Source organism: Manacus vitellinus, unplaced genomic scaffold, assembly GCF_001715985.3.
Source record: "Manacus vitellinus isolate BGI_N305 unplaced genomic scaffold, ASM171598v3 scaffold_3_pilon, whole genome shotgun sequence".
NCBI lineage: Eukaryota > Metazoa > Chordata > Aves > Passeriformes > Pipridae > Manacus > Manacus vitellinus.
Window position 1 is genome coordinate 3,566,602 of NW_021940535.1, and position 26,614 is coordinate 3,593,215.

Genomic DNA, 26,614 nt, shown 5'->3' on the forward strand with positions numbered 1-26,614 from the left:
TTCAGCTGTATTACTGCTGTCTCTGCAGACAGCAGAGGGATATGGCTTTGCTCTGTTAAACAAGAGGAAGGGAGCAGGAAGGACCCAAGACACCTTCTATGTGTAAGATGAAGTCAGGGAGAACCCAAAAGCCTGAGGAACAGCTGGACACCAAGCTGTCTCCAAAAGACTCTCCTCAACTCTCACTGATGCTTTGTCCCTTTGCAGAAGATTCTGCCAGATCCACGTGGTTGCTCTTCTCCACTCTCAGGCTGAGGGCAGGAGCACAGTGCTATTGGCACTACCAGCCTGCTGTGCCTGCCTTTAGGTGCTCAGCAGTGATAGGCTTCACCACATCTGCATCACTGGTCACCTTGGGTTTAAAGAAATCCCACTCTTTACCTGCAGGAAGGCATGGGGCCACGTGTAAAACTGTTATTTATGTCTGCTTTTCAACCCAACTGCCCCATTTTCTTCCCCACTTTGGTTACATTTGCCAGGCAGTTTATTTATATAGAGCGATCCAAACCAGAGTCTCTGAACAGTTGAGTGTTGGATTGAGCCTTTGCTTTTGCAAGGAAGGATAGCACTGCTTGCCTTGGCCAGCAGTAATTGTTGGGCCAAGGCTGGATTGTTGGGGCCTTTTTTTTCCCCTCCCTTGAGTAGATTAAAACTATCTGAGCATAACAGAGGGGTCTTGGCAATGTTATGAGCTTTGACTTGTTTTAAAATTTCTTTTTTCCTCCTCTTTAAAACTTACTTACCATGTTTTAAATTTTGGTCTGTCATTGGACCCTTAATAAGAGGAGAATAGATTTTTTTTTTTTTTCCACTAGCTATTACCTCCTAAATGCTCTGGCTTTGTGACCTCTAACTGTGTCTTCCTGCATGGGAATGAGGCAAATGAAGCCCAATAAAGATAGAAACTCTGTATTTCCAATTATAATCAAGTTTCCCGATTACCCTTTCACTTCTGAGCCTTTGAGTTTTACTCCTGTACATAAGTCTTAATTTTTGTTTTGCACTTCGTTGCTCCTCATGTCTGTTGTGTGTGAATTTATAAGCACTGTCTGCTTGCTAATTCTGCTCAGTCTGGTTTGTAAGTGGGTACACGTGAGAAGATGCTTAGCAACTGAATGCAGAGCCTCAAGAGGTGTAGCTAAGAAAGCATTTCTACTTCATCTGACTTCAGTGTTTCAAAAGTGGTTTTAGTTTTTAGATTCTTCTTGCCAAGTTTAAGAGGCGTATTTTCTTCATTTCTGTTTCCTACAAATACCACATACTTTATTACTTTGTTCTGTATGAAACGGGAAATCCGCTCATCCAGGCTACAGGCAAGTTGGTTTATTCAGCGAGATAAGCAAGCGAAACCTCCCTGTGTTTCACACTAGAAACACCCTATGCTTAAAATAGAAGGAAAAACCAGCTCTTCAGCTTTAAAAATGTTTTCCACTTCATGAGTTTTTTATTAAGCACATTTTTTTTCCTGCTAAACATGCTAGTAAGTCTGTGAACCTGATATAGGCAGCTGGGAAGTTGACTAATAACGTTAAATGAGAAACAAAAAGCAGGAGAAAATATTTGATGTGGACACCCAGTGGTCTACATCATGTTGTCCTCCTTCCCTTTCGCTGCTTGCTGTAGTCATTGACTTGCCTTTGGCATTCACATGAGCTAAAATATCTGCCTCCTGCTCAGATAGCCTTGTGCCAGGACTGAAACTGGAGCATATTGTTCCATCATTAAATGGGCAACACTGAATACTTGGGAAATTAACAACAGCTGCAAGTTCTTCAGCTATTTTTATTTGTACTGTGGCTATAATTTTTCTAGTGTGTTTGTGCTGAAGTCAGAAGAGGAAAGGAAAATAGATCCCCCAAGAGGCTCACTTTTTGTTTTTAATTGAAAAAAGGCCCTGCCTAATGAAGGCATCCATAAAACAAATAGTGCTGAGGGTCGCTTAGTTTATTTGGTGTTGTGTGGGCCTTTAGTCTGGTTGCTGGTATGACTTTCTGGGGATTTTAGTGGTACCTCGGCACATAGTGAGGTCACTGGTGATCTCCACAATCAACCCTCTCCTTTAGAAGTCCTGCTACTAAGAGCATCTGTCTTAGCATTTTGTAGAGATTGCTGGCAGGCAGCAAACAATTTGATTTATTTATGTTTTGTGCCCTTAGCCAGAGACATAAGCCTAAATGCACGGCAGCCAGTTCGGTGGTCTTTGGATGAGACTCTAAAATCAAGCTTGGGAAGCTTTAGAGGATGATTGTAAAACAAGATTTCTTAGGTATCAGTTAGTAGTCCAGTGACTTGAATCTCTTCCCAAAAGTCGCATGATCATGTGTCAGGAATGACAAGGCAGAGCCCACACTTTAAAAAGAAAGGTCAGTGTGGATCCATGAATTTGCCAAAGGGCTCCTGTGCTGCTCCTTCTGCCACAGTGTCAGGCAGGTCTGTGGCTGCAGAGGGGAGATGGAGAGATAATGCTGGGGGAGAATGAATATCACAGTGTTGCTTGGTGCTTTATTTGAGCACCTGGAATTAATATCCCTCACATGGAGTTAGGATGCTGTCTTGAAGTTTGAAATGTAGCGAGAGAGAGCAGCGGGAAGGGTCACTGAGGGCAAAAATGAATTTTTCACTTATTCTATGGGCTTTTTAATATTCTGACTAAACACTTGGTGAATGCAAAAATGAGAAGAAACCCACACTGAAGCATTATCCTTTCTGAAAGTTCAAGAAGGTGCTCCTTAGAAGCCTTGCCATCAAGCAACTCTAGGAACCAGGCATAAGTGCATTGTTTGTTTATTTGAAAAGCAGTTTAGCAAGAATGCTTTTTTTCTTTTTTTTTTTTTGTCCTTTAACTGAAAAGAGAGGTGGTCCAATTGTTTTGTCTTTTCATGTGACCTAAGTCATGGCTAGACATCCATTTCTTAGTCTGGACATAATTTTAGAAAAATGCATATCACTGTGGGAATTCATAGCCATTCCTTTAAAAACATTGAGAATGGGTTGGTATATTTCTGGATTTGAGTGGAAATGAATAAAGGAGATGGTTTGCTGTTTGTACTTGGTGATCTAAAACTTTAAGGGCAAAGCTAGATCTGTTGCCCCTAACATTTGTGTATGTGATCTAAAACTTTAAGGGCAAAGCTAGATCTGTTGCCCCTAACATTTGTGCATGTGCTTACCTTCGCTGCTGTGAACAGTAATAGTCTTCTTTGTATATGGAGTCCTATTCCCATATTTGAAAGACTGAGACTATTTGGTATCTGATGTCTGATTTGGGAGTCTCTAAAGTGGATTAAAGATTTCTTCTGCTTTAGCAAAGCATAGTTTTATTGACATGGGTTAGCACCATTACAGTTAAGCTGTTAGAAGTCTTCATCTTTTCATTGAAAAAGAGCAATAGCAAGTGTGTGCCAAAGGCAAGCAACCTCTCAGGGATGAGGTGCTAGGCTTTTCCTTTCCCAAATTAGAGGCTAAGCACATTACAAAACCAAGGATTTGGTTTTTTGCCTTGCTCTGTGGGAAGATAAGATTTCTGCCCCAGGCTGGCATTAGGAGATGTAGCTAATTCATGGTGTCATGCTTCTGTGTCAGAAAGGTCTCCTGGTTTGAAACTTGGTTATAGGTGAAAAATTTTAACTACTGCCTTGCATGGAGGGGACGTGCACCATCTGTCTGCAGTGTAAAAGTGATAAAGCCAGTGGAACTGTCCCATCATCAATACCCTATGCAAGATACTATCATTCCTAAATGGTGTCCTGTTATTCAGAGACTACCTCTGATTTCTTTGACTGCCACCCTGTTGGTTTCTGACCTCTGAAGCCTGTTGGAAACGTACTGGGAAGAAGCCTTGACTGTTGCTCAGTGTCACTGCCCTTTATTCCGGTTAAACCCAGGTTTTATTCTGCTTCTTATTTTGCTGGTTATCTTGGGCATGTCATTGTCTTCCTTGCTTCTCTACCTGCTGCTCCTGTTCTGTTTCTTTCTCCCATATGTGAGTTTATGTTTGTGGTTACAGTCTAGAGTGTCCTTTTCCTGCTCAGAACTGCCCTGGAAAAATGTGGGAATGGTGATGCTGTTTTGTACTGCTGTAGTGCATTTGTAGTGCTGTTTCCCCTCTGAGTTGAACTTGGCTCTTGGAAAAGCATCTGGCAGACTTGTGAAGAGAAGGGCAGCAAGCCAAACCATATCCTGTGAAAGCAGAAGCAATGCCCTTGATATTTGTGGAGTTGCCCACTGCCTGCACAGGGATTAAATTTTCTCCGAAAGTTCAGTTTATGCAACATTATCAACACTGACCAAAATACACAAGTGTGTCTGTGCTTGTCTCTGAGCTGTTGGTTGTATTTTCATCTGTTAGTGTGGGCAGGCACTATTAAAATCCTCAGTGCTTTCAATCTGGTTGAATAATTTTCTAGCTACTAGGTTTATAAATTAAACATTTACGGCCATATCACCTGCTATTATCTGTCCATAGCAATACCTCCAGGCAGGGATCTTGAGCTTTTTTGGCGTGTAGACCATGTGTTAAAGAAGAGTGAATGTTTCATTTATGCCTCATCTCTACTCTTGCACTTCTCAGTTACTGAACGTCCCCGACGTTTCCTCTTTGTGAGGAAATAACCTTAACAAAGAGATTTTTGATGTCTGTGCAGTCTGTATCAAAGAGAAGAGCAGAGTTCATTGCAGCATCCTGAATTTTTTTTGTCTTGTCAGGTAACTTCCCAATACATGAATATGATCTGTCATCTGCAACCTGGAATAAAGAACGTAACATCAGATGAAGCACAGATCACAAGAGTGGTAGCTAGAGGTCCAACAGTGATAACTAGGACACAGCTGAAAGCTTGATGGGATCTCAACAAAATCCATGTATATGGACAGGTGTTTGAGCAAGGGGCATGCACTGAATAACAGGAGAGGAGGAAATGGAAAAAACTACCGACATCTAGCATGTCCTTCATCAAGTTGTGAAGTGGGGTTTGAGGGGTGAAAGAAAATGTGAGCCAAGTCGTGGCTTCTATACCTAACCAAAGAGGTTATGTGAATTTGTCTGCTAATGTGTATCCAGTATCTCTGTCTAGACAGTCAACTTTGGAACCCTTTTTTTTTCTTCTTCTCCTTCCAGGAAGCTATTTTGAATTTGAAAAAACTCAGGGTATAACTCAAACCAAGGAAATGATCCTTTCAGAAAAATGCCAAAACTCACATGCTTTTGATTTAAATGAAGAGATATGTCACATTCTTAGTGGTTTATGTTGAAATCGGACAATTTGGGACATTGCAGATTATTGTTTAGGTACATTCAGGCTTGTAATAAAAGAAAAGGAAATGTTAAGGTCTTATGTAGGAAATGACTTCATTTGGAAAATTAGAAGGCATTGTTACTTGCCTGAAAGTGTTATCTATTTATTTGCTATTGTAGTCCTTTAACAGGAAATACTCCAAGGACAAATGCTTAGTATTTCTTCCTGCTCAAATAAGTATTTGTGAGATACAGCTGTTGGATTTGTCTCACTGGAATTTAATAATCATATGCTATTGCTATGGCAGGGTGTTGGACTGTCTGATTAGGAGTCAGTTTAGGTTCTTAGTTTAAATTAAAAGGCATTGATGTTTCAGTGTACCTGAAGACCACAATAGAGCATCTCCCTGAAAGCTTGAATTGACTTGTTAAACAAATACAAATTACAGTCAGTTAACTCTTCAGCTGTTTCTTTCTCTGATGAGAGTTTTGGCCTGAGAAAGAGAGGTGTTTGCTGCCAAATCAGTAGGAACTTTAATAGACTGCAAGAATAGAAAAATGTGATTATTAGTCTGGATGAACCCAAACCCATAAACTCCTCTCAGTGTTCCAATAACTGTGTCCCAGAGCAAATGGTCTTCTGGACTCCAATGTGGAGATGGTTGTATCACAGTCCTGTTCAATGAACTAGGCTTGCAGACCAGACCACGCTCACATTTGCTGTGTTACTATCAAAGTTTTGGTGTTTACTTCAAGGTAGTTAGTCTAATATAGCTGAATCAAATGAACTGAAGTTTCCTTTAGAACAGTTTCTCCAGTCCCAGTTTGGTCATTAAACCAGACTGGGCCTGTACCATAAATTATACATCTGTGCTTTTCCCTTGAGATGCTGATTTGCCTTGTGAGGATGTGGAGGACACAATAATGATGGCTGCTAATGGAAGTTTCCATAGGTAAGCATTGACTTCACTGTTAAGCAGGTGGGAGTTGACCAAGAATGAAGCTTCTCCCAGCAGAGCATTCAAGTAGATGCTTCTGCTCAAAGAAGTACCTGGATTCTGACTTGCCAGGGTTTTTTAGAAACTGGTTTTCTAATATCAGAATGTTTCCAAGGTAACCTCTTTAATCTCCAGTGTGTTCAGATGCTTACTAATTTAATATACACATGATATGTTTAATCGGATTTCAAATTAACAGATGCTCCTAAAAACAATCTAATGCTAAACATGATGGGTTTCTAGAATAACGTCTTGAAGGTGAGAACTTGCCTTGACCTTTCATACCTTGCAGGGGAACAGCACTTAGATGATATTTCATTATTATCGATTTCTTTTGTTCCCTGCACTGGGCGTGTGATTGGTCATGGATTCTGCATTTTTTTTTTTTTTTTTTTGAGACAAAGTAGTTGCTACCTTCAGTGTAACAGATGTTTTCAGGACTTCTGAGCACAAAGGATTTTGATCCAGTATTTGCAGTTTTTGAACAAATATCTCAGAATGCAGAAAAGGGAAAAGTCTTAGTTGAATAAAAAAATATTTTGTTTTCCAATATCTTCTCATAAGAAGAATCTGAGGAAGGTGTGCATCCCTGAATTAAATGTCAAGAATGAAAAATAAGGGTATTAGGGAGGGGAGCAAGAGTTGCTGTGATTATGCAGCTGCGCTCTGTCCTGTCAGCTTGTGCTCTCTCTCTGTGGAACAAACGAGCTCATGGGGGATGCATAACCTCAACAGAACAAAGCCCAGGAACTCCCGAAGCAACTGCCCTGTGTCCTGGTGACCATCAAAGAAATCTATTTTCCTGCAGCCTTTGATGGGCTGTCATAGCTTAACTAATTGGCATCTGTAGCACAATGCTGTTAAGTGCCTTGATCTTGTCTGCGCTGCAAATGACTAAGAAAATTGTGTTCTGAATTCATCTTCTTTTGGTTAGTCTCTTTGCTTTGCTTTTATTATTATGGGAGATGAAAAACAGCCCCTGAGGATTTAAGTACTAGGTAATTTAAAGGCTGTTTTCATTCTTGGGATGCTAAAGTGGAAGAATGAAATGCATGTAGGAAACTGGCAAATTTGCCAGTTCAGCATGGACTGAAGGGAATGAATGCTGGCATGGGATTAGATAAAAATGTGGAAAACCCAAATCTAGACTTTGCCCTTAATAGTACTGTAGATAACATCAGTTCCTGTGAGTAGTAAGTCTCCACCGAGGGTTGAGGCTGGAGATGAACCAAGCTTCCAGTTCTTAGTCAAAGGAAAGCAAGTTTGGCGTCCATGTTAACGCTGACATTGAAAGTTTATTAATGTTCATTAGAGGCTTAAAATTAAAACCATTGTATCACAAAATCATTTTATCTGAAAAAAATAGAATTAGTTTTGTTTCATTTTTAAGGAGATTGAAGGTGGAAATAGTGGATGTCCTCACTCTTGGCATGGTCTTCCTTTCAATTCCTGACAAATGATCCCTTCCCCCCATGCACCCTAATTTATAGGTTGTTTTACGAAGTGACTTATGACTTGCTCCGTAAAGAATGCAAATAATGGTAACCTTGGTTTTATTTTTCATGCACATATAAAAGGAAACAGAGTAATTGCAGAAGCTAAATTCAATTTTGGAGCTGTGGAACCTGCCCAGTACAATTTGGAATAGATCAACTGCTTCTGGTGGATTTGGGAAAATGTTACATCTGTTTCCTTGCAGTTGGAACAAAAACGTCTGCCACTTACCCCCTTGAAGCTCCAGTGGAATGTTGAGTCTTTTTTGCTTTTCTTGGGTGAAAATGCATTCAATATGTGGCATACCTCATACTTTCTTGCAGGTCTTATATTAGAACTTTCAATGTAAGGTCAATTCCACCAGGAAGGTTTAACTACCCCTCCACTCCCGCAGCTTTTATGTTTGTGCAAATATTGCTGAGTTTGTGGGTACAGAAATAAGAAGGTAAAGCAACTCCTAACCTTCTCTGGTACTGAGGATCTCTTGGCACTTCATAAGCATCTGACTTGACATTCTGATGGAGATCCAAACTGAATATTTCACATAACTGTGACAACTATCATAAGTGCATTTTCCAAACAGTTTGAAAAAGGTTGAGTACAGTTTTTCCATCCAAGGCAGTCAATGCTTGTTTGAGTTGTTAGCAAGTAGAATATGAGTCAGCAGTGTGCCCTGGAAGCCAGGAGGGCCAGCCATGTCTTTGGGTGCATCAAAGACAGCCTCACCAGCCAGTCCAGGGAGGTTATTGTCCCACTCTATTCTGCAATGGTGTGGCTCCACCCTGAGTCCTGTGTGCAGTTTTGGGCGCCACAGTATAAGAAGGACATAAAATTATTAGAGTGTGTCAAGAGAAGGGTGACTGAGATGGTGAAAGGCCTTGAGGGCAAGACTTATGAGGAGTGGCTGAGGTCACTTGGTTTGCTGAGACTGGAGAACAGAAGGCTGAGTGGTGATCTCATTGAAGTCTATAACTTCCTCAAGAGGAGTAGTGGATGGGCAGGTGGTGATCTCTCTCTCATGACGAGCAGTAAGACATGAGGAGATGGAATGAAGCTGTGACAGGGGAAGTTCAAATTGGATAGCAGGAAAAGGTTCTTCACTGAGAGGGTCGCTGGTCACTGGAACAGCCTCCTCAGGGAGTGGTCATGACACTAAGCCTGACAGAGTTCAAGGAGCATCTGGATGATGCTCTTAGCCATATGGTTTAGAGTTAGATAGTCCTGTGAGGAACAGGGACTTGGACAGAATGATCCTTATAGGGTCCTTCCAAGTTGAGATATTCTGTGATTCTGATAGTTGTGCTTATCGGTTTCTCATATTATTTATTGCTCACACATGTGAAGAGACAATTAGTAGGTGCGACTGCTGAGAACTGAAAGAGGACTGAGAAGTGAGTGAGGTGATATGGGTAAGGTGTTACCCAGACGATTTGTCCCACGGGAGCGCGGTACAGCCGGGCGGGTGGTGCGGAGGGTGCTGTCCGCGGTGCTGAGGGCGCGGCAGAGACCGGGGGGTGCTGACCCCGCACCCTCCGTGTCGTGGACTCCGAAAAATAAGGATCTCTTGCTTTGCCTCTTATTTCTTATGATGATTAATGCATATGCACTGAGCAGCACAAGAAGTAATAAGAATTAGCTGCTTGGGCTGGAATCTTTTACTGTTGCAAAATACACACTGATTAATTCAAGGTGGAAAAGTTGTTACTTTTAAGAATCCTATATGAGAAATATTCCCTTCTTTCTTAGAGAATAGGCAAAAAGTTTAACCAAAACCAACTCCTTCTGAAATATATGAAAATAATTCCTTATACTGTGAGTTATATGACTTTGTAATCTTGGTGTTGATGAAACAGGTGTATAACTGAAATAGTATTTGTTCTTTTTATTGTTAAAAGGGAGGGAAAGCTTGGTAGAGAATAGGCATCCTTTTATACAAGAGCATCCTTCTGTTTCCTTGTTACCTCAGTAAATAAAAATACCTTAACATAATCTTGGGTTTTAGTGAGAGTTGCTTCTGTCTTTTGTGGCAAGAGTATAAGTAGAAATGACTGGTAACACTCACTGGCTTGTGAGCTCTGTTTCTTAGAATAGTTTTGCAGATGGACTACTTTCAGCTGTGAGCATCAACAGGGAAGAAGTAGGAATTAATTTGATGCTTCCACCTCTTGCCTAGGCGCTGAAAGGGATGGTGTTCTGAAAACTGATGCAATTTTAAAGATCAGATCCTGTAAAACATTGTGATTCCTAGCCAATAATGTGCCTTCTGGAACTGCTTATTTAGTGCGGAGTTGCACTGCAGACTTTCCCATTCTTTTGTCTGGGCTTCATCGAGTATTTGCCAGGTGCAGTAACCAATAAAACTGGGAAAGATCTGAGTTCTGCAAGAGGCCTTCTATAACAGAGGCAGCAGGTACAGACATATTGTTTCTCACCATATGGCTCCACAGGATCTGAGAAAGGTGTTGTCCTTCCCATTTCCTCAATTACTAGTTTGATCTAGCTGTATGGAAGACAGAGTTTTGGCTCTGTGTTGGAATAGGATTATGTGATGCTCAGAAACAATAAGGTCTTGTTTAATGTTGTATATACTTCTAACTCCTTCCTATTTATGTGTGTATTAGTCCTACCAGGGCCCCAGAGGCTGTAGCCACAAGAATGACATTTGGATCAAGTTGCACACTACTAATATATAGCATATACCCAGCTAAGTGGGATGTAACAAAACAGGTCATCTCAGAATACCAGGAACTATTTCCATCATGTCAGTATAGCAGGTCACTGTTAAATACCTGCTTTTTTCTTTCTGAATCTACCTACTTGCATCCTTATAACTGTAATACATAATGGAAAAGAAAGAGGCTTGCTCTCGGTTGCTGATAACTGACAGGGTTTTATTGACCTTGTGATTGATAGCAGACCCGTGTCTCCTAAGAATCTGTTTGAGCAGATGTCACAAACTCTCTCTGAATGTCTCTTCAGCATACAGATTGCAGTTGCCCTCCCCCTGCCCTCCACAAACAGGGCTGTCCATGGCAGGCTGCTTTTTCATTGGTGCCTATAACAAAAATGTACTGTACTCATACTGGGAAGTATTTACTGTTTGCATATGGAGCTTTAATTGCTTTTGCTTTTTTGTTATTAATTCAGGCCTCCAATAAAAGCACTAAGTGTGAATCCACTGCTCCCTTGATTGCAAAGAATAATTAATTGGTCAGATCTATTTTCTTTTTGTTGTCCTGTGGACTGAGAGATAATGATGTGCAATGGGGAGGACATTCCTGCTACAGATAGTATTTCTGCAAATCCTGCAAAGCATAGCTAATGATCTGTGGAGTACCATCCAACATTCAGTGAGCAGGCTGCCTGCCTGCTCTGTCGTCCCCCACACCATGTGCATACATATGCATTTGTGTTCTGTATTTTATGGTGTGATCAAAACCAGTCTTTGGTTAACGTTTTAGTAACTCCTATTTCTCATTGTTCTTACTTGCAGCAGTAACATTTGCAATTTCGATCTGTGGCAAGAAGCACATTTCCTTTCTTAAAGGAAATCTGAAATAATTTAGAGGCCACAGAAAAGGGTAGCTTGCAACTCGCATTGCTGCAGTCTTGCAAACAGTCTACAAGACAGATGCTGATTTATTTAAAATCAAACAAACAAAAAAAATGAGGCTTGTGTTTTTTCTTTCCAGATATACAAACTTAAGGAATGTATTCAAGCATCTGGCTAATTCGCATACCATTAATTCTCTAAAGAATACATATGCACACCCAATTAGACCTGCATCATTTATTTAAAAAATGAATGTAGTCTTGTATTTATATTTTATAGCTGTGCCAAATTGCTAAAGGACATAGAAGGAAGAATTTTATAAGCAAAATGTGCAGAACCCTTTGCCTAGAAAAGTTGAAAGTATCAGCAAGACTGTACCTGAGCTTAGTTTAAAAACCATTGATGTACTATTTTGCTAGTAGTGAATGGGTTAGTGGCTTTTTAAATACAGGAATGAATGCTTGTTAGGAACTGAGATACAGCCTGTCTTTGTACTGGAGCTAGCAAAGGGGGCACCGATCCTGATGTCTGAGGTCCTATCGTATTGCAGTAATATAACTACTCTTCCCTTTGCATCTGTTTTGTCGGCTGCAGTGAGTTCCTGCCAGCTGTGGTTTCTTGAGGTTTTAATAGTCTAAAACAATTATAAGGATGTGACTCTCCAAAGGCTGAGAGCCTGGTGCTGATGGCATATGTCTCCTCTCACTCTCGTATGGCTCTCCACCAGCTCAGCTATGAGGCCAGTACCAGTCAGAAGAATAATTTAGGTCTTGGCAAGAGGAGGATTATCATAGCCTTTTCCAGAGGATGTGTGTGGGATGGGAAAAATTAATCTGTGCCCTGACCACCTTGTTCATCTCTCTGGTAACCTGAGTGCTAAAGACACTCAAATCCTTAGAGTCAATGACACTCTTGTCTTATTCTTAGCAGCAAATTCCTGTGAGGTCTGCTAACCAGCAGTAGAGACAGTGGTTAGTAGTCGCCTGCCTTATGTCAGGCTTTGCTGGAGTAAAGTTGCCATGGAGATCGGCAGGAGTTGAACTGGGCAGGGACCGCAGCAGTTCGCCCCATGCGTGTAAATCTGTTTGACATGTCATGTGTATCAGATTTGGCTCTGCTGCTCACAGTTGAAGTCCACTGGCTTTTTGTGCCCGATTTCCTTGTAGGAGAGCTGAACACAGTGCTATGAATACTGCCATGCAGTATTCATAGCACTGTGATATTAAAAAAAGGTGGAATTGGGATTGGTGCCTGCTCTTCCAGAGCCAATATAAAAGCAAATTAGGGCACCAAAGGATGTATAGGGCAAGTAGCTAAGCCCTGTAAAGTAGAACGAACTACCCCAAGCTGGAGCCTTTCTTAGGACAGTAGTAAAGGTATTGACTGTCTTAAAAAGAGAATTGTTTAGAGGCAGAAACAGAAGTCCTATAACTTGGGAGATGTTGGAAGGAGGAATCTTTCCAACTCATTTTAGAACTTGTAAAGCAGATTAAAATATGGGGAAGATTGCTGAATATGAATGTCTGCTTTACACTTGTAAAGGGTCCATGTACTCAGAAACATTGCTGGGAAAACATCAATTAAAATGCTTGGGACTGACAAAGGCTTTAAGGCTGTTGAGGTAAATGGTGACTCATATTGGCTGAGAAGTAGGAATGAAAAAACACTTAATGGCCTACACCCCAAGCTGTACTCTGGAAAGAGACTTCCCAAGGAGTCGACCTGCTGGCACTGGGATTTTAGCCAATGCCTGCTGATCTACAGCCTCCAAAGGTGAAGAGCCAAAGTATTTTTCGGTGATTTAGCAGCACGCCTGCTGCGTTTACAATGCTTGTATGTTTCCAGGGTGTTATAGAGAGAAACTTGACATATTTCTAATTTTAGAATAAGAGAAAACAGCCATCTAGTGAAAATACTTTGAAGGAAGGGTTAAAAATTTGGAAACCTTGAAGCAGGAAGAGTGGGGGAGGAGGGAATAGGGCAAATGCAAAGATGGATCTTTGAACACCACTTTCTCCAGCAGAAACTATGGAGCCCTCCAGAATATGCTGCCTGGACTGTGGCATCAATTTGAGAGGGGAACAAGGCTTCTGTTGTGCTTATCCTGAGGAAAAAACTCTGGTTCTTTCAGAAGAAACTAAAGCTTGTGCATCTCGAAGACCAGTGTGAGCTTGTTGTATTAATGGAAAAAGGCCTGATCGCATGCATCAAAAGCATCTTCCCCCTCTTCCTCCTCCCCCCTATCTCTTGTACCACTCTTAACAATTTAATCCATAGCAGTTTGTCTTCATGGGTTGTAATTGATCTGTCTGTGATTTAGCTCATCAGATGCTCATTAAAGAGCTTGCAGCCTTTTTTATTCATGAGGAGTGAGAGTCAGGGATCTTAAAACACTTTGTCTTTGTCTTAACTGGATTCATTTAGTATTCTGGGATTTGGGGAGGCTAATAAACTAATACGAGCTATTATTTAAAGGTGAGCTGCCAAGTGAACATGAAGGATGATCCAAGCACTGCCAGCGTGCTGAGCACTCTCCAGCAGTGGGTGTCAGGTGGGAGCAGCAGAGGGAATCATTGCCAAAACCTCAGCAAGATATTCCTCACTGCTCTGTGGCGGGTGCCCCACAATGCCCTGCCTGTATGCGATTGGGGAATGCAACTTGCAGTGGAGCTCCTGGAGCTATGTCTGCAATGAATGTGGCATTTCATGCTAGGGGTGCCAGCAGGATGCACAGAAATATTTTGTACTTTGTAGAGTTTGTGCTTGACATCTGGTTTTCTTTCTCAAGCGCCGCTATTGTTCCGAGCTGCCGTCTGTACTCTGGCAGTGCCCCTAACGATGTGTGCTTCCCACGTACCCGGCACACACATGCTGAGAAAATGCCTGTCGCCATCCTTTAACAAGGATACACTGACAATCTGCAAAAGGGAACAATACCCCTGGGCTGCAGAAAGCGGTTTCCTTTCCCCATTACTTTAATGAACACTTGAGATATTTCTAGGCTGTAGGAAGAGGAGGTGGGATAGATGGTTCTTCTTTCTGCTCCTTTCTGAGCCTGGCTCTGCATACCAGACACTTCCAAAAAGATAATTCCCTACAATTATTGTATTTACTGTGTAGTCATAGGCATAGTGTCATCAAATTGCTTATGCCTTAGAGTTCTCTTAAGTGACTGTAATCACAAGTGGGCTTTTATGTTGTCTATGACCTTTTAAGGCAGGGAACATATGCAGCTGGATCCTGTGCCTGCACCGAATGTACTGACATTGTTTGTGAACCATGGGAAGCTGTGAGGCTCCCCAGACAAAGCCCTGCATGAGGGATCTGAACCTTGGCAGGACACGGTGCCATTTATTTCCCAGTCACTGTGTGTATCAGGATTGGGAAAGCTTTGGGAATATAAACCTTTCCTAACTGCTCAGAGTCACAGTATTTATAAATACTCTAAGCTTGTGTTTATAATTGTATGTTATTCTGTGCAAATACTAATACCATATTTGTTCTTTCTTTGTAGTGTACAGAGGCCAAAAAGCATTGCTGGTACTTTGAAGGATTATATCCTACATATTATATGTAAGTAATCATCACTTTCCTTGTTCAAGAGAGAATTAGATTCCGTAGGCTCTTAGACTGTTGTTCTTTCGCTAATTGTACTTCTTCCATAACTTCTTTGAGACTTCTGTAATAAAAATGAAGCTGCAATAAACTTCCATTTCCCTCCTTCTCTATGACCCATCTCTTTCCCTTTCTCCTTATTAAAAGAAGCGTACAGATTCATTTTGCCACACACCCCAGGTGACCTTTCCAATTGAAAACAAAACTCAGGTCCTTAAACAGCTCTTATTTCAGAACACTGAAAGGAAACAGAAGTAGAGCTGTGTGAGGACAGTTCTCCCTTTGTTAGGAACAAGGACAGGTAATCAGACAGAATACCAAGAATGCTTTGAAAGTAACTTTGTTCCTCTGCTAATGCTGTTGTTTAATTTAGGGAGTTGAGATGATTTGTTATCCGTAGCATAACTGTCCCTTTGATGAGTGATGTCTACATTCACATAAGGCTTGGTTGTGAACCAAATGTAAATGACCTGTGGGTGTATAATTGAGGATCTCTCTAAACTGCAGTTTTCTGTTTCATATTGCCCACAGAAGAACAAAAAGGGGGGGGGAAATATGTGGGTGGGAGATACATTCCATGTGGATTTCAGGGCAGAAAGGAGATAAATGTGGTAAATTTTGTCCCCAGGTTGTATAACTTTATAATTGCAAACACTTGTAAACACAGGTTTAAAAAAATAAAAACAAAATGGGGTGGAAGAGTAGGCAGCAGCATTAGGTTGTCTGTTCCCTGAGCAAGCTCTTCCTTGCTGAAGGATTGGAAAATACTGTAATCCTTATGCTACCCAAGAACTTTCCTCCCTTTTCTTCTCCACCTCCACTTCATCTGCCAGAAGCGGGAGAGAAATGCTAGACAAAAAGCAGTGAGGAAGCTAGGCAAGAAACAAAGCTCACTGAAAGAATGAAACACTGTATGACTTAATCATCCATAATCCTGGATATTAACTGCTTAGGAAGTGTTTGTGCCTAGAACTCACTGTATTTTTTTCAGGTGACTGAAATGTGGAGAATTACTCATAAATGATTGGCCAGAACAGATGGGGGAATTTAAATAAGAGAATTTTCTTTGCATGCTAATAACAACAGGACTTTGGTTCCACCTACATTTTATTCTGTTTTGCTGCAATGTGGGAAAGAAGCTGGAATGTTATGAAATTATGAAAATCCCACTGTACCTTAACATTCAGAATTGTGTTATTCATTGTCACCTTGGTGTTCTGCTTATGTTTCTGCCCACATACTTTCACAGCCAGTGTTTGTCTCCCTTGGCAATGCTTAGGTATTGGGTGTTAGTTCAGACCGTTTGTGCCCCAGGTGAATACATACAGAGTCATGCAAAAGGAAGGGGTAAAAAAAAAGTCCTGTTGTACATTGGCAATGTCAGGTCAATCAGAAGACTGTTCTTGTGTGTTTTTGTGGTAATTACTGCAGCACCGTGTTATCTGAATCACTGCATAAAAGTGTTGTGATTTCCAGTCTCCTGCACAGTGTAAGTAAATGGAAAAAGGAAGGGGAAAGGGGTGGGATGTGTGTGCTAGGTGATTGTTTAGATGGTGATGAGTGTCACGTTAATGCTGTTGTTGTTGTGATTATGAGTTTAAGGGGAAAGAGGAAACACTAAGGAAGGACAATAAGGATTTGGGTATGGTAAAGCTGAGAGGATAGATAATGTATGACAAGTGAAGAAATTTGGAAAGGAGGGGAGAGAGGGTATTTGAGGACATTGGAGCCCAGTAGGTTTAAAGGGGGCATGATCAAAACAATAGGAAGGTCATTTAGATCTTCAGTGCCTGAGGTTTCCTACTTTGTTACTTATGCAATTTCAGTTTCTGTTGTCTAGGATCCCCAGCTGCTTCCTACCTGAGCTGTCTTTTCACACCTATAGGGTGGAGAAGAGGCGCAACACCAATCTCAATATCTTAGGGTGAAGCCCCATTGCTTCAGCAGTTGTTTGACCCTTCACTGAGTTAATTCAATTTGCTAATCCCACAGAAAGTTGCTCATTTTAGCACATTCGAGTCAGTGTTGAATCAGCATGGTATAGTTTTTGGCAAACACTGGTGAAATGGGAGGAAGGGAGTATTCTGCATATTATGGGGGAGGAGGCATGAATAGCTTTGTCTTCATTAGCATATGGTTATATGTTAAATCATCTGGAGGCATAATATGTAACTTTATCCTGAGAGTGCCTCCTCTGTGCAAATCTATATCTGGAATGTGCTATAGTGAAATGGGTTTTAGTTTATCTTACACTTTCTGTAGCAACAGTCCATAAGAAGCAGATATATTTAGTTAAATGATTTTGCACTAGGTTCCATTCCTTTCTGTCGCTGGTTTTCTGATAGAACTTTTTATCTACCCAGTTAACATATGTAGTCTTTCCTTTGGTCTTGAGACTATTTTTGAAGACTTACGAAACCCAGCAACCCTTTTTAATAATTTCCCAGTGATTTCAGTCCAGTGCTGGCACTATGTAACATCTCTCATGAAGACAGTTTGTATTATAATGAAAAAGTTGGCACGTCAGCTCAGAAATGCCAAATCCTCTGTCAATTCACAAATGTTGTGTGGAGTGCTGGGAGTGAGGTATACCTGGACTGGCGTGTCTGCATGCCTTATCACTTCTGGGTAGGCACATCCTCCTAGAGGCTGCCTCTTTTTAAATTACCCAGAGTAATAGAAATCCAGTGGACTGTCACATAAAATGGTGGTTTGCTTTTATCAGAAGTTTAAAGGCAAGATAGCTGAGTTAATCTTTCCTGTAAAGGCTCTGCTTGAGCCATCCAAAGACAGAGATAAGAATGTGTCTGCTAAGCAAGAGGAACATGGGATAAGAAATCAGTGTGCCAAAATAAGTGTTCTGGAAATTCAGCTAGATTTGAGGGGAGGGAGGTAAAAGTTGCAGTGATATGACTGTTCTTTCGGAGCTTAAGTTTTGGTGTTTTTTTTTTTAGTGTTTTAGTCAATCCGTCTTTCAGTGTAATTATTTAAAAAAGGAAAATCTGTTAGAGATGTTGCTCAAAACTTTCTTAAAACGTGTTGGTTATGCTTTCTGTCTTAACAGCTAGGGCAATGGTTGAAGATCGCAGTTACAGAACTGATACATCTTTCTGTCCAAATATTTAATAGTATTAGTACCTTTTAAAAATTTTTTTTCAACTGGACATAATTGTTCTATCCTTCATATGTCATCAGTAAGCTTTAATTTAATTCAAACATACTTCTTCCAAGTAGAATTCCATTTCTTAAGACTCGACTGAGGATTTGATAATTTTTCCAAACTTTTCTTCCTCTCCTGTGTTATTCAGGTTATTCAGAACCAGAAATGAACATGGAAAGCTTACTAGGAATCTGAGAGTCATACATTAGTCTTATACTGTTAATACAGAGAATTTCCAAGACTGCTCATAACTTACTTCACTAACCAAAGCAATCATTTCTCCATATCCTAGTTCCGTGAGTTACAAGATATTGTTGCCAGTTAGATACTTTTCTCCTGTTTCAGCAAAATGTTTATTATATGGCCTGGAAAAATAAATAAACAAATATAAGGAGGAGAAAGGAATTAGCTATTGGAGTCTAACTCTTATCCTTTGGAAAAGCAGGGACCTGACTTATTCCTGACTTTGCTTAAAGAATTAGATAGTATATCTCCTTGTGTGGATGTAGAGAAAGCAATTCAGAAAGCTACCTCAAAAGACTCGACTCTGATAATCTAGAAGGATTCTCGTTCTACTCTCACTTAAGTAAACCAGCTCAGCCTTATTCTGGATGTGTTGATAGTTGGCAGAAGAAATGGTCAAGGTACTTCTCTTTCATGACAATAATCTGAATAGTAACATAATGAATGCATTAAATGGCAAACCCACCTCTTCCGTATGCAGATGCCAGCAGCGCTTAAGATACTCCAGATGTTTTTTCCAGTTCTGAACTGGGAATGAATAGGAGAAAGAAGGCTGCCTTACATTTTGCTGATGAGGAGTAGTTTGACTAGAATGACTGTGAATGTCCCCCTCATTGCAGGGTGAATTATGTTCCCTGGTATGACTGATCAATCTCATAGGTCTCTTCTGTTTATTTTTTCTTCAGTTGAGTCAGAATCACAGGATATTCTGAGTTGGAAGGGACCCACAAGGATCATTGAATCCAACTCTTAAGTGAATGCCAGTTGTTAGCTGCCATCACATCTGGGCTTTTAATGAGGTGATGAATTCCAGATGCTAGAACCTGTGTGTTTCTAATTCTCTCCTTGCCAGGCGTTATGGCATGTTTATAAGGAAGCACAAATTTTTTTGGGTATGAATGATAAGCATGTGTCCACAGCAATAGAAGTATCATGGCTGATGTCACTGGGTCAGTGAAGTAGTCACCCATAGGGTGACTGACTTAGAGTTTTGATATTACCCAGTGTTAACATTATTTCAGCTCCTGAATAATCCTGTTGGATTATTGTGTATTATGCTTTTAAAAAATGTGATATTCCAAGAGAAGTAGTGAGGAAAACAGATTAGAAGATTAGGAAACAGAATAACTCAGGTGGGAAGGTTCTTGGGAGACATTGAGTCCAACAACCTGCTCAGTGCAGGGTCAGCCATGAGGTCAGACCAGGTGGCTTAGGACTTTACCTAGTTAGGTCTTGAGAAAACTCCAAGGAAGAAGATGGCACAACCTCTCTGTGCAACGTGCTCTGCTGCCTAGCTGTCCTCTTTGTGGATAAATTTCTTCACATACCTAGGCTGAACAAGCCCAAGTCTGTCACTCTCTCCTCACAGGGCAAATACCACAGCCCCTGTCTATCTTGGTGGCCTTTTGCTGAGCTCATTCCAGTTTTATTCTTTTTACTGTAGATGGCAAAACAAAATGTGGTGTTTTACATATGGTCCAACAAGTGCTCGCAAAAGATAATAGTTACTTCCCTTGATCCACTGGCTAGGCTTCTGTTGACACAGCCCAGGATGCTGGCTCATGCTACACTGCTGGCTCATGTTGACTTGCTGTCTACCATGACCCCTGGTGCCTTTTCAGCAGAGCTGCTCCACAGCTAGCAAGATCTTAATTCTTCCCACAGGAAAGACTTTTCATTTCTTTTTGTTCAAATTTCATGAGGTTCCTGTAAGGCCATTCTTCCAACCAGTCTAGACTTTGGCAGCCCTGCTCTTGAGCTCATTGAGTAATCCCCAGTTTGGTGCAATCTCCAAACTTGATGAGAGTACTCTGTCACCAGTTCCAGCAACATGCTTATCTACAGGACTGATCCAGACCTCCGTCGTACTACCAGCATTTATTTCATACTCTCTAGGAAGAGTGTATGTCTACTGCCCTCTGAACCTCACCATCCAGCCAGGGGCTTTTTGTTTGGTCGTTTTCTTTTTAACCCATTTAGCTGTTCACCTGTCCAGACTGTAAGGTCTGAACTTGATTACAAGAATATTGAGAGAGACAGTATGGAAAACATTTCTGAAGTTGAAGTAAATGACGTTTACCGTTCTCCAGCTTGTCCACGGATACCATCTACTGCAAGTGTGGTGGTAGAAGTTCTTCTTGCTGGACTTGGTGTCCCTTGCAACTGATAGTTGTAAGTGAGGTTCAGCTTTCCTAACATCACACCTACTTGTATGTGTGATGATTTCTAAATGCCTCCTTGGTAGCCTGTACCCGTTCCACCTCCTGAATACTGACTTTTTGCATTGGAGCTCAGCCATGGGTTCCTCGTCTAAGTATGTTTTTACTTATCAAAGGTGTGCTACCCTGTGAGAGAAACGTGCACATTCCAGGAAGAAACATGCTCGTTTTCTCTTGAAGAAAGTGTTAACCATTGCTTTGGTAATTATGTGAAAAACAGAATGAGCACAGGGGAATGCCATCTTGTAATGTCTAATTCTTATCCAAAGCAGGACCTGAATTAATGTTGAAAACATGTGAAGGTGAAAGTGCTGTATTTTTAGGCTAATATGTTTCTGCCATAGAAATCAGTTTACTACATACAGCAGACAACTGTACAGCACATGTACACATTTATGTTGATTAAATCTGTTTAATTTTTCATTTAGAGTTAGTATAGGAACATTAATGTAAATCTCACAAGTTAATGCTTGCTAATACTCTTCATGTTTAAAGCATGTTCCTACCATGCATGGGAAGAGTCAATTATTTTCCTGATTGTGGAAAATACTGAATATATTCTGTTTGTGGTTTTTCATGGTTTTTGAACTTAATTTCTTGTGCATTTCCACATGCCTCTCTTAACTTTACAGGTTAAGTTTTGTTGTATTTATCACACTGTCATATTCATCTGGCTTTCCAATGTAAGCCCTTATGTTCTTGGTGGTCAGTCCATAATAATAATTACCAAGAACCTGCAAATGTTCCAGATAAAAGCATTAAAAAAGCGATTTTTCTCTTGCTATTACTCAAATAGCTTAGAGGGCACTTCTATCAGTGTGTGTAGAAGAGCCTGGGAACTCCCTGTCCCCTCCCAAACTGTAGATACCTGGTGTGTTGCATGATGGTAGCTACTTTCTGTGCTCCACATCCTGTTATGTTTACTGCTTTTAATTAAGTTGGCTTTCCTGATGTCAGACTTAGCCTTTCCTTTCACAATTACAGCTGCATGAAGTGTCAGCAGATGTGTGCTTAGGGCAGTAATATAGCCGCTGATTTATTCTTCCATTTGATTTGAAGCCAGCAAGGAGGAGAGAGACGGGAGGCAGTGTAATAGTTCTGCACACTTCCAGGCACCTTGAATGTCTGGGACTATACAGAAACGGAGACCTGGATTCAGGCCAGGGCCACCAATTTAGCAGCGAGCAGCCACAGGGAAGGCCTGTTCGCATATGTGGTTCAGTGCAAGAACTAAGTGCGCAGTTTGTGTGGTGAAGGAAGACAGCAGTAATTGTCAGACCATCTGTATAAAAAGGCAACAGAAACCGACCACCATTGCTCGGTTCTATGTGGCCTTAAACAATAACAGTACAAAACATCACAACTAGCTTCAGCAGTCAGTGCCCTTAAGGTGGTCTATTCTTGCTTCAGATAAGGGACTAGATTCCCCTTGATTTTGATGCAGCTGTTGAGGTTGTAGTCCTGACTGCTGTAATCACCCAGCAGCTAGATGCCTTGCTGTGCACTTGAATTTCCTTCAATGGATCAGTTGTCTAAAGCACAATCTGGGGAGAATTAGGCTACCAAATTAACACCCAACTCATCTTGCTAGGAGCAAGTCCTGGGAAGGCGAGAAGGATTTAATATTACAGCCTTCACAGGCCATCAGGCAGATGACTGACCTAATTTGAGATTTAAAACTACGAATGATTTTGGAGTTGGGGACTGATGAGGCATAGGCAGCTTATTCTGAGAAAGGTGAAGAAAAAGAAAAAGAGGGCAGTGTCTCTGTCATCTAGTGGAGTACTCCTGTGAGATCAGACCCTCCTCTTGCTGAGGTGGAGTAGAGAACCCAGTCCCATCCCCTTCTCATTTCCAGAGGATGTGATAATCTCAGTTTTGACTTATCATGAGTGAGCCTCAGTTTTTCCTGTGGAGACTCTTTGAAGTACTCACCAGATTATTATATCTTCCATGTCCCAGGCAAGAACCCTAATGAGAGGATGAGAATGAATTTCTTCTGGCTTCCTGTCAGCGGGACAGGAAGTTTTGTACCTGGTTTGACAGCAGGTGAGCAGCATCAAGGTGCATCTGACACCAAAGTCATCTTGAAGCTTTCTAACCCTTTCTAGGTAGGGAGGCCCTGAATTAAAATTTTGAAAGACTTGGTGGCACCTAACAGCTGACCATTAGTACCCCTATCCTTCTCTGTATTTGATCAGGCAGTGGTTTGGTGAAGGAAAAAATTATTTACTATGTGTTAGTGTCTTAAACTGAGGCAGACAGCAAATTCCTGGGTACCAATTACCCCCTGCCAGCAGACTGCTTATGATTTCCCAAAGCAGGGGTGAGATGCAGTAGGACTGCTCACCCACTGGGAGCAGCTTGAGATGTGAAGAACTAATTGTCTGCTTAATAAGGGGACCGATGATTAACTAGAAGTCCTCGTTCCTGTTGATATGAGAAATTTCCAATTCCACCTCCAGAAAATTCAAACTTGTCATACACATTATCTGTGGCTTACTTTTGTGAGAGCCTTAAGCTATGTTGTTTCTTTGCTTTGTTCTATGAAAGAAAAGCCTGCAGCCTATGTTGAAAAATGGCTAATTAAAGTTCTGTATACCAGTGGATAAAGCCCAAACCATGTCAGTTCTTGCTAGGTTCTGCCACAAGGGGAGCAGAGAAAATTTCTTGATGGATATGTGCTGGCCAGAAAGCCATGTGGTGAGGCTTGCTGCCTTTACAGACAACAAACCCTCTGTAGGGTGGCTTTCCTCTTGGGGTCTGAGAAGAGAGGGCTGGGGTCATGGTAAGCTGTTGGGTAGCAGCAGATTGTGAGAAGGGTTGGTTTCATAGGAGCAGCTGAGCAAATACTTCCCATCCCATCAGAAGTGGGTGAGGATTTGCCATGTTCTGCTGAATTCTTGCACAGAGACAGTGTTTACAGGCTCGTCACCTAAAGAGTAATTGAGAAATAAGCTCTTTTTCAGGTGTTTCCTGCTCTTGTTTTTCATGTGTGTGTGAAGGATGGGAGCCAAGTATCCTGTCTCATTGGAGATTTTAATTGTGTCAAAGCAGACAGGACTCTAACCTGAGCAAATATTGTTTCTGTTGCATCTATTCTCTAGAAAAAAAATTACCTGACAGACCTTTTCTTCCTTTTTACCTTACATTTTCTTACGTGGTTACAGGCCGGGTGATTTATCGAGTATCTGGATAACTCTGTCTCTAGTGCTCTCCTGGGTACCAGCAGCAGTGTTTTTACTCTCAAGTACCGATGTGCCACTGAGGTCACAGTTGCATTCATCTATGAAGCAGTTATATTTATTATGATCTACTTATCCATTCACCAAAATCAGACCTGCATTTTACAAGGCACTGTTCTTGCATGCGCTGAGATCACCTTTGCCACGTATAAGAAAAGAAGTGCTTTTGGGTGCTGAGAACCTGTAACTGCAGGTGACCGTGGTGGAGTTGTGTCTCTGCTGAAACTTAAGCCATGTACATGCCAAGGAGACACAACCAACTGTAAGACCAAGGCTGGAAAGCAGATGTTGCCTATCACTCTGCTCCACTAGCCAAGGACCTTGCTTGTATTACTGCTCCTCAAAAGCTTAAGTGAATGCCAGTGGAAGAATGTGGCCTTTGTGTTGCAACATCTTTCTGGAGGGAGATTAAACCATTTTGGGACACTGAAGTAGTTTCTTGAGCAGGACTTCTGAGTGCAGAGTTGGTCTGTGTTTTGATTTCCATTTTCAGTGGGCACATATAGCAAAATGAGTTCCTTGGGATAACCTCTCTGGGGTGCTTGTAGCGTTAAGCTCTTCTACAAGTTGTTAGACATGCAGATACAGTCCTTTCATTCTACTGAATTATGAAAAGATGTACCTTTTAAATCATACATCACATTGTAGACATTTTTCAAAAGAGAGACTGTATGCTTGGTGAAGTTGTAGATTAGTAGAGCAACTAATGGATTATATCTTATGCTATGTCATGGGTTAACTTTTGATCAATGAAACAAGCATTGCCCTAGAGAAATGCAATTCTTAGGATCATGATGTGTGAAAGAGGGAAATCGGCTTTAGAAAAGTCTCATGTAGGAGATGGGCTCGGACCAGTTTGGGTCGATAGTAAGGTTGTTCTTCTACTGGCATTGGGCACAACAGTCCTTCTCTGTAAAGCAAAACTAAAACACAAGTGTAATTTAAAGAAAATGCAACCAATTCAATAAATATATATTTGTGTGCTTAATCATGTTTTGTGGGTGGTTTTTTTTGTAGTGTTTTTTTGTTTTGGTTTGGGTTTTTTTGTTGTTGTTTTGTTGTTTGTTTTTTTTTTTAATGAACCAGGATCCTAATTTTGCTGAGATTTGCTGTCAGGCAGTAAGAGATCAAAGAATGATTATACTTAAGCTTCTATGTTACTCCATTAATAAACTGATTTTATTATTGTTTTTTGCCTGCTAATAAATCCGGCTTTTGCAAGTAAGTTAATTGTTGTGTTATTCGAATTGATATTGTCAGAAGCTGTGTTGTTTTTTCATAGCACATTAAGTCAAGAACAAGAGATCAACAGAGCTTTTGCTGTAGCCTGACAGCAGTATCAGCAAATGGGCTGTTTGTTCTTCCAGTCTTTTTTGGTGCGGCAATCAGGTGGTGCAACCTGCTGTTTTGTATCACGGCATTGTCCTTGATTCCAGGCTCCTACCTATGGGTACATGTGTCCATTCTCACAGACACACAAAATAAAGCCGCTGTTTGGTTTTATGGCTAAAAAGTGAAAAAATTACTAGTGTCAGATTTCAAAGGGATTTGCCTCTGAGTTGTGATACAGGTTTACCTTCATAGATCCACCCAGCAAGTACAGTGCTTAGCCTTGGATGAGTTGGCTCAGAAATTGGATTATCAGGAATTGGAGCTTCTCTAAACACGGGCACAATGAGAGACTCCTCCGTCCTTTACATCACTGTTTTCAAACATTTGGAAGTGCAGTCATCTCTGTGGAAGACAAAACTTCTCTTTGATGGCTTGTTTGTTTGCCAGTCAGTGGTCTCAGGAGCTTCATAAACATTCAGCAGTGTAGCATTTCTGACTTCCAGCTGGTACTTTAGCCCTCTTTTGCCGGAATAAAAGCTAAACCAGTGAGACTTTTAAAATGGTGCTGACTCATAAGCCTAGATACTTTAAAGATTAAAAATAAAAAGTAAATTCAAGTACTATGCTTCTCATACAGATGCTCCTTTAATTTTGGTGGTTTAAATGACCGTAATTACACATTTTAAAATAGCTGTTTCCCTTCTCTTCTGGCTCTTGAGAAAACAGATGCAAAATAAGCAATGCAAGGGTTGGGCATGGGAGAGGTGTACATCCAGCTTCCATGCCCTCTCTGTTTTAGTTTAAATTTTATTACAAGTTAAGCTCTTGGGGCTCTGGGAAATGGTGCATCCCCTCCCTATCCTGTGTATGGTCAGGTGTAGGTGTCTGAACTGACAAAGCTAGTATGAGGTGGCAGAGATAAAGACTGCTAACATCCCTAAAATCCTTCTTTTTATTTTTACCTTAATGGCCTCAAGAAGGGCTTCTAGATTTATGGGTGCTGTTTCTTCTCTGCTTTTCTGACCTGACAAAGTCCTTAGTGTGCAACATCAGCCAAGGGGACAGGTGCCCATCAATGTGGCTGAAATGCTTCAACCAAAAGCATGTTGAAGAGCAAAAGGGTCATAGTAGACTACTGGTTTAACAGAAGGTAGCAGTTTCCAGCCCATTTTGTAAGGGACCTGAATCTGTCCGTGTGTTTGACATATGTCTTGAAAGCTCTTGTTGGGTTGATCCACTGTGGGAGTATGGAGGGATGCTTAATTTCTTGGTCCTGATAGGACTGAAGTTAATGCTAAGTTGCTAAGTCTTATTAGTAGTTTTATGAGGTCTGGTAACTTTGAGTATGAGCAGTTGTTAGGATCCTGGCAAGCTTTAAAGAAGAAAAGTTGGAGATGGTTCGCTTTCAGGTTCAGTGACAGCAAAGTGGGTGTCTTCTCTTTTGGTATGAGCAGCTTCCTTTGCCTGAGTCTCGAACAGGGTGCCTGAGTCTATTAATAAACCTTGCCATAGTGATCATGTC

At 41.1% G+C, this 26,614-nt stretch overlaps 1 protein-coding gene across 1 annotated transcript in view; it reads left to right on the top strand.

Moving 5' to 3' along the window:
- Positions 1-26,614, top strand: part of VOPP1 (VOPP1 WW domain binding protein) — a 58,353-nt gene that overhangs the window by 23,946 nt on the left and 7,793 nt on the right. Inside the window, exon 2 of the mRNA XM_008921335.2 lies at positions 14,793-14,851. Coding sequence (XP_008919583.2) covers positions 14,793-14,851 — 59 coding nt within the window. The remainder of the gene's footprint in view (positions 1-14,792; positions 14,852-26,614) is intronic.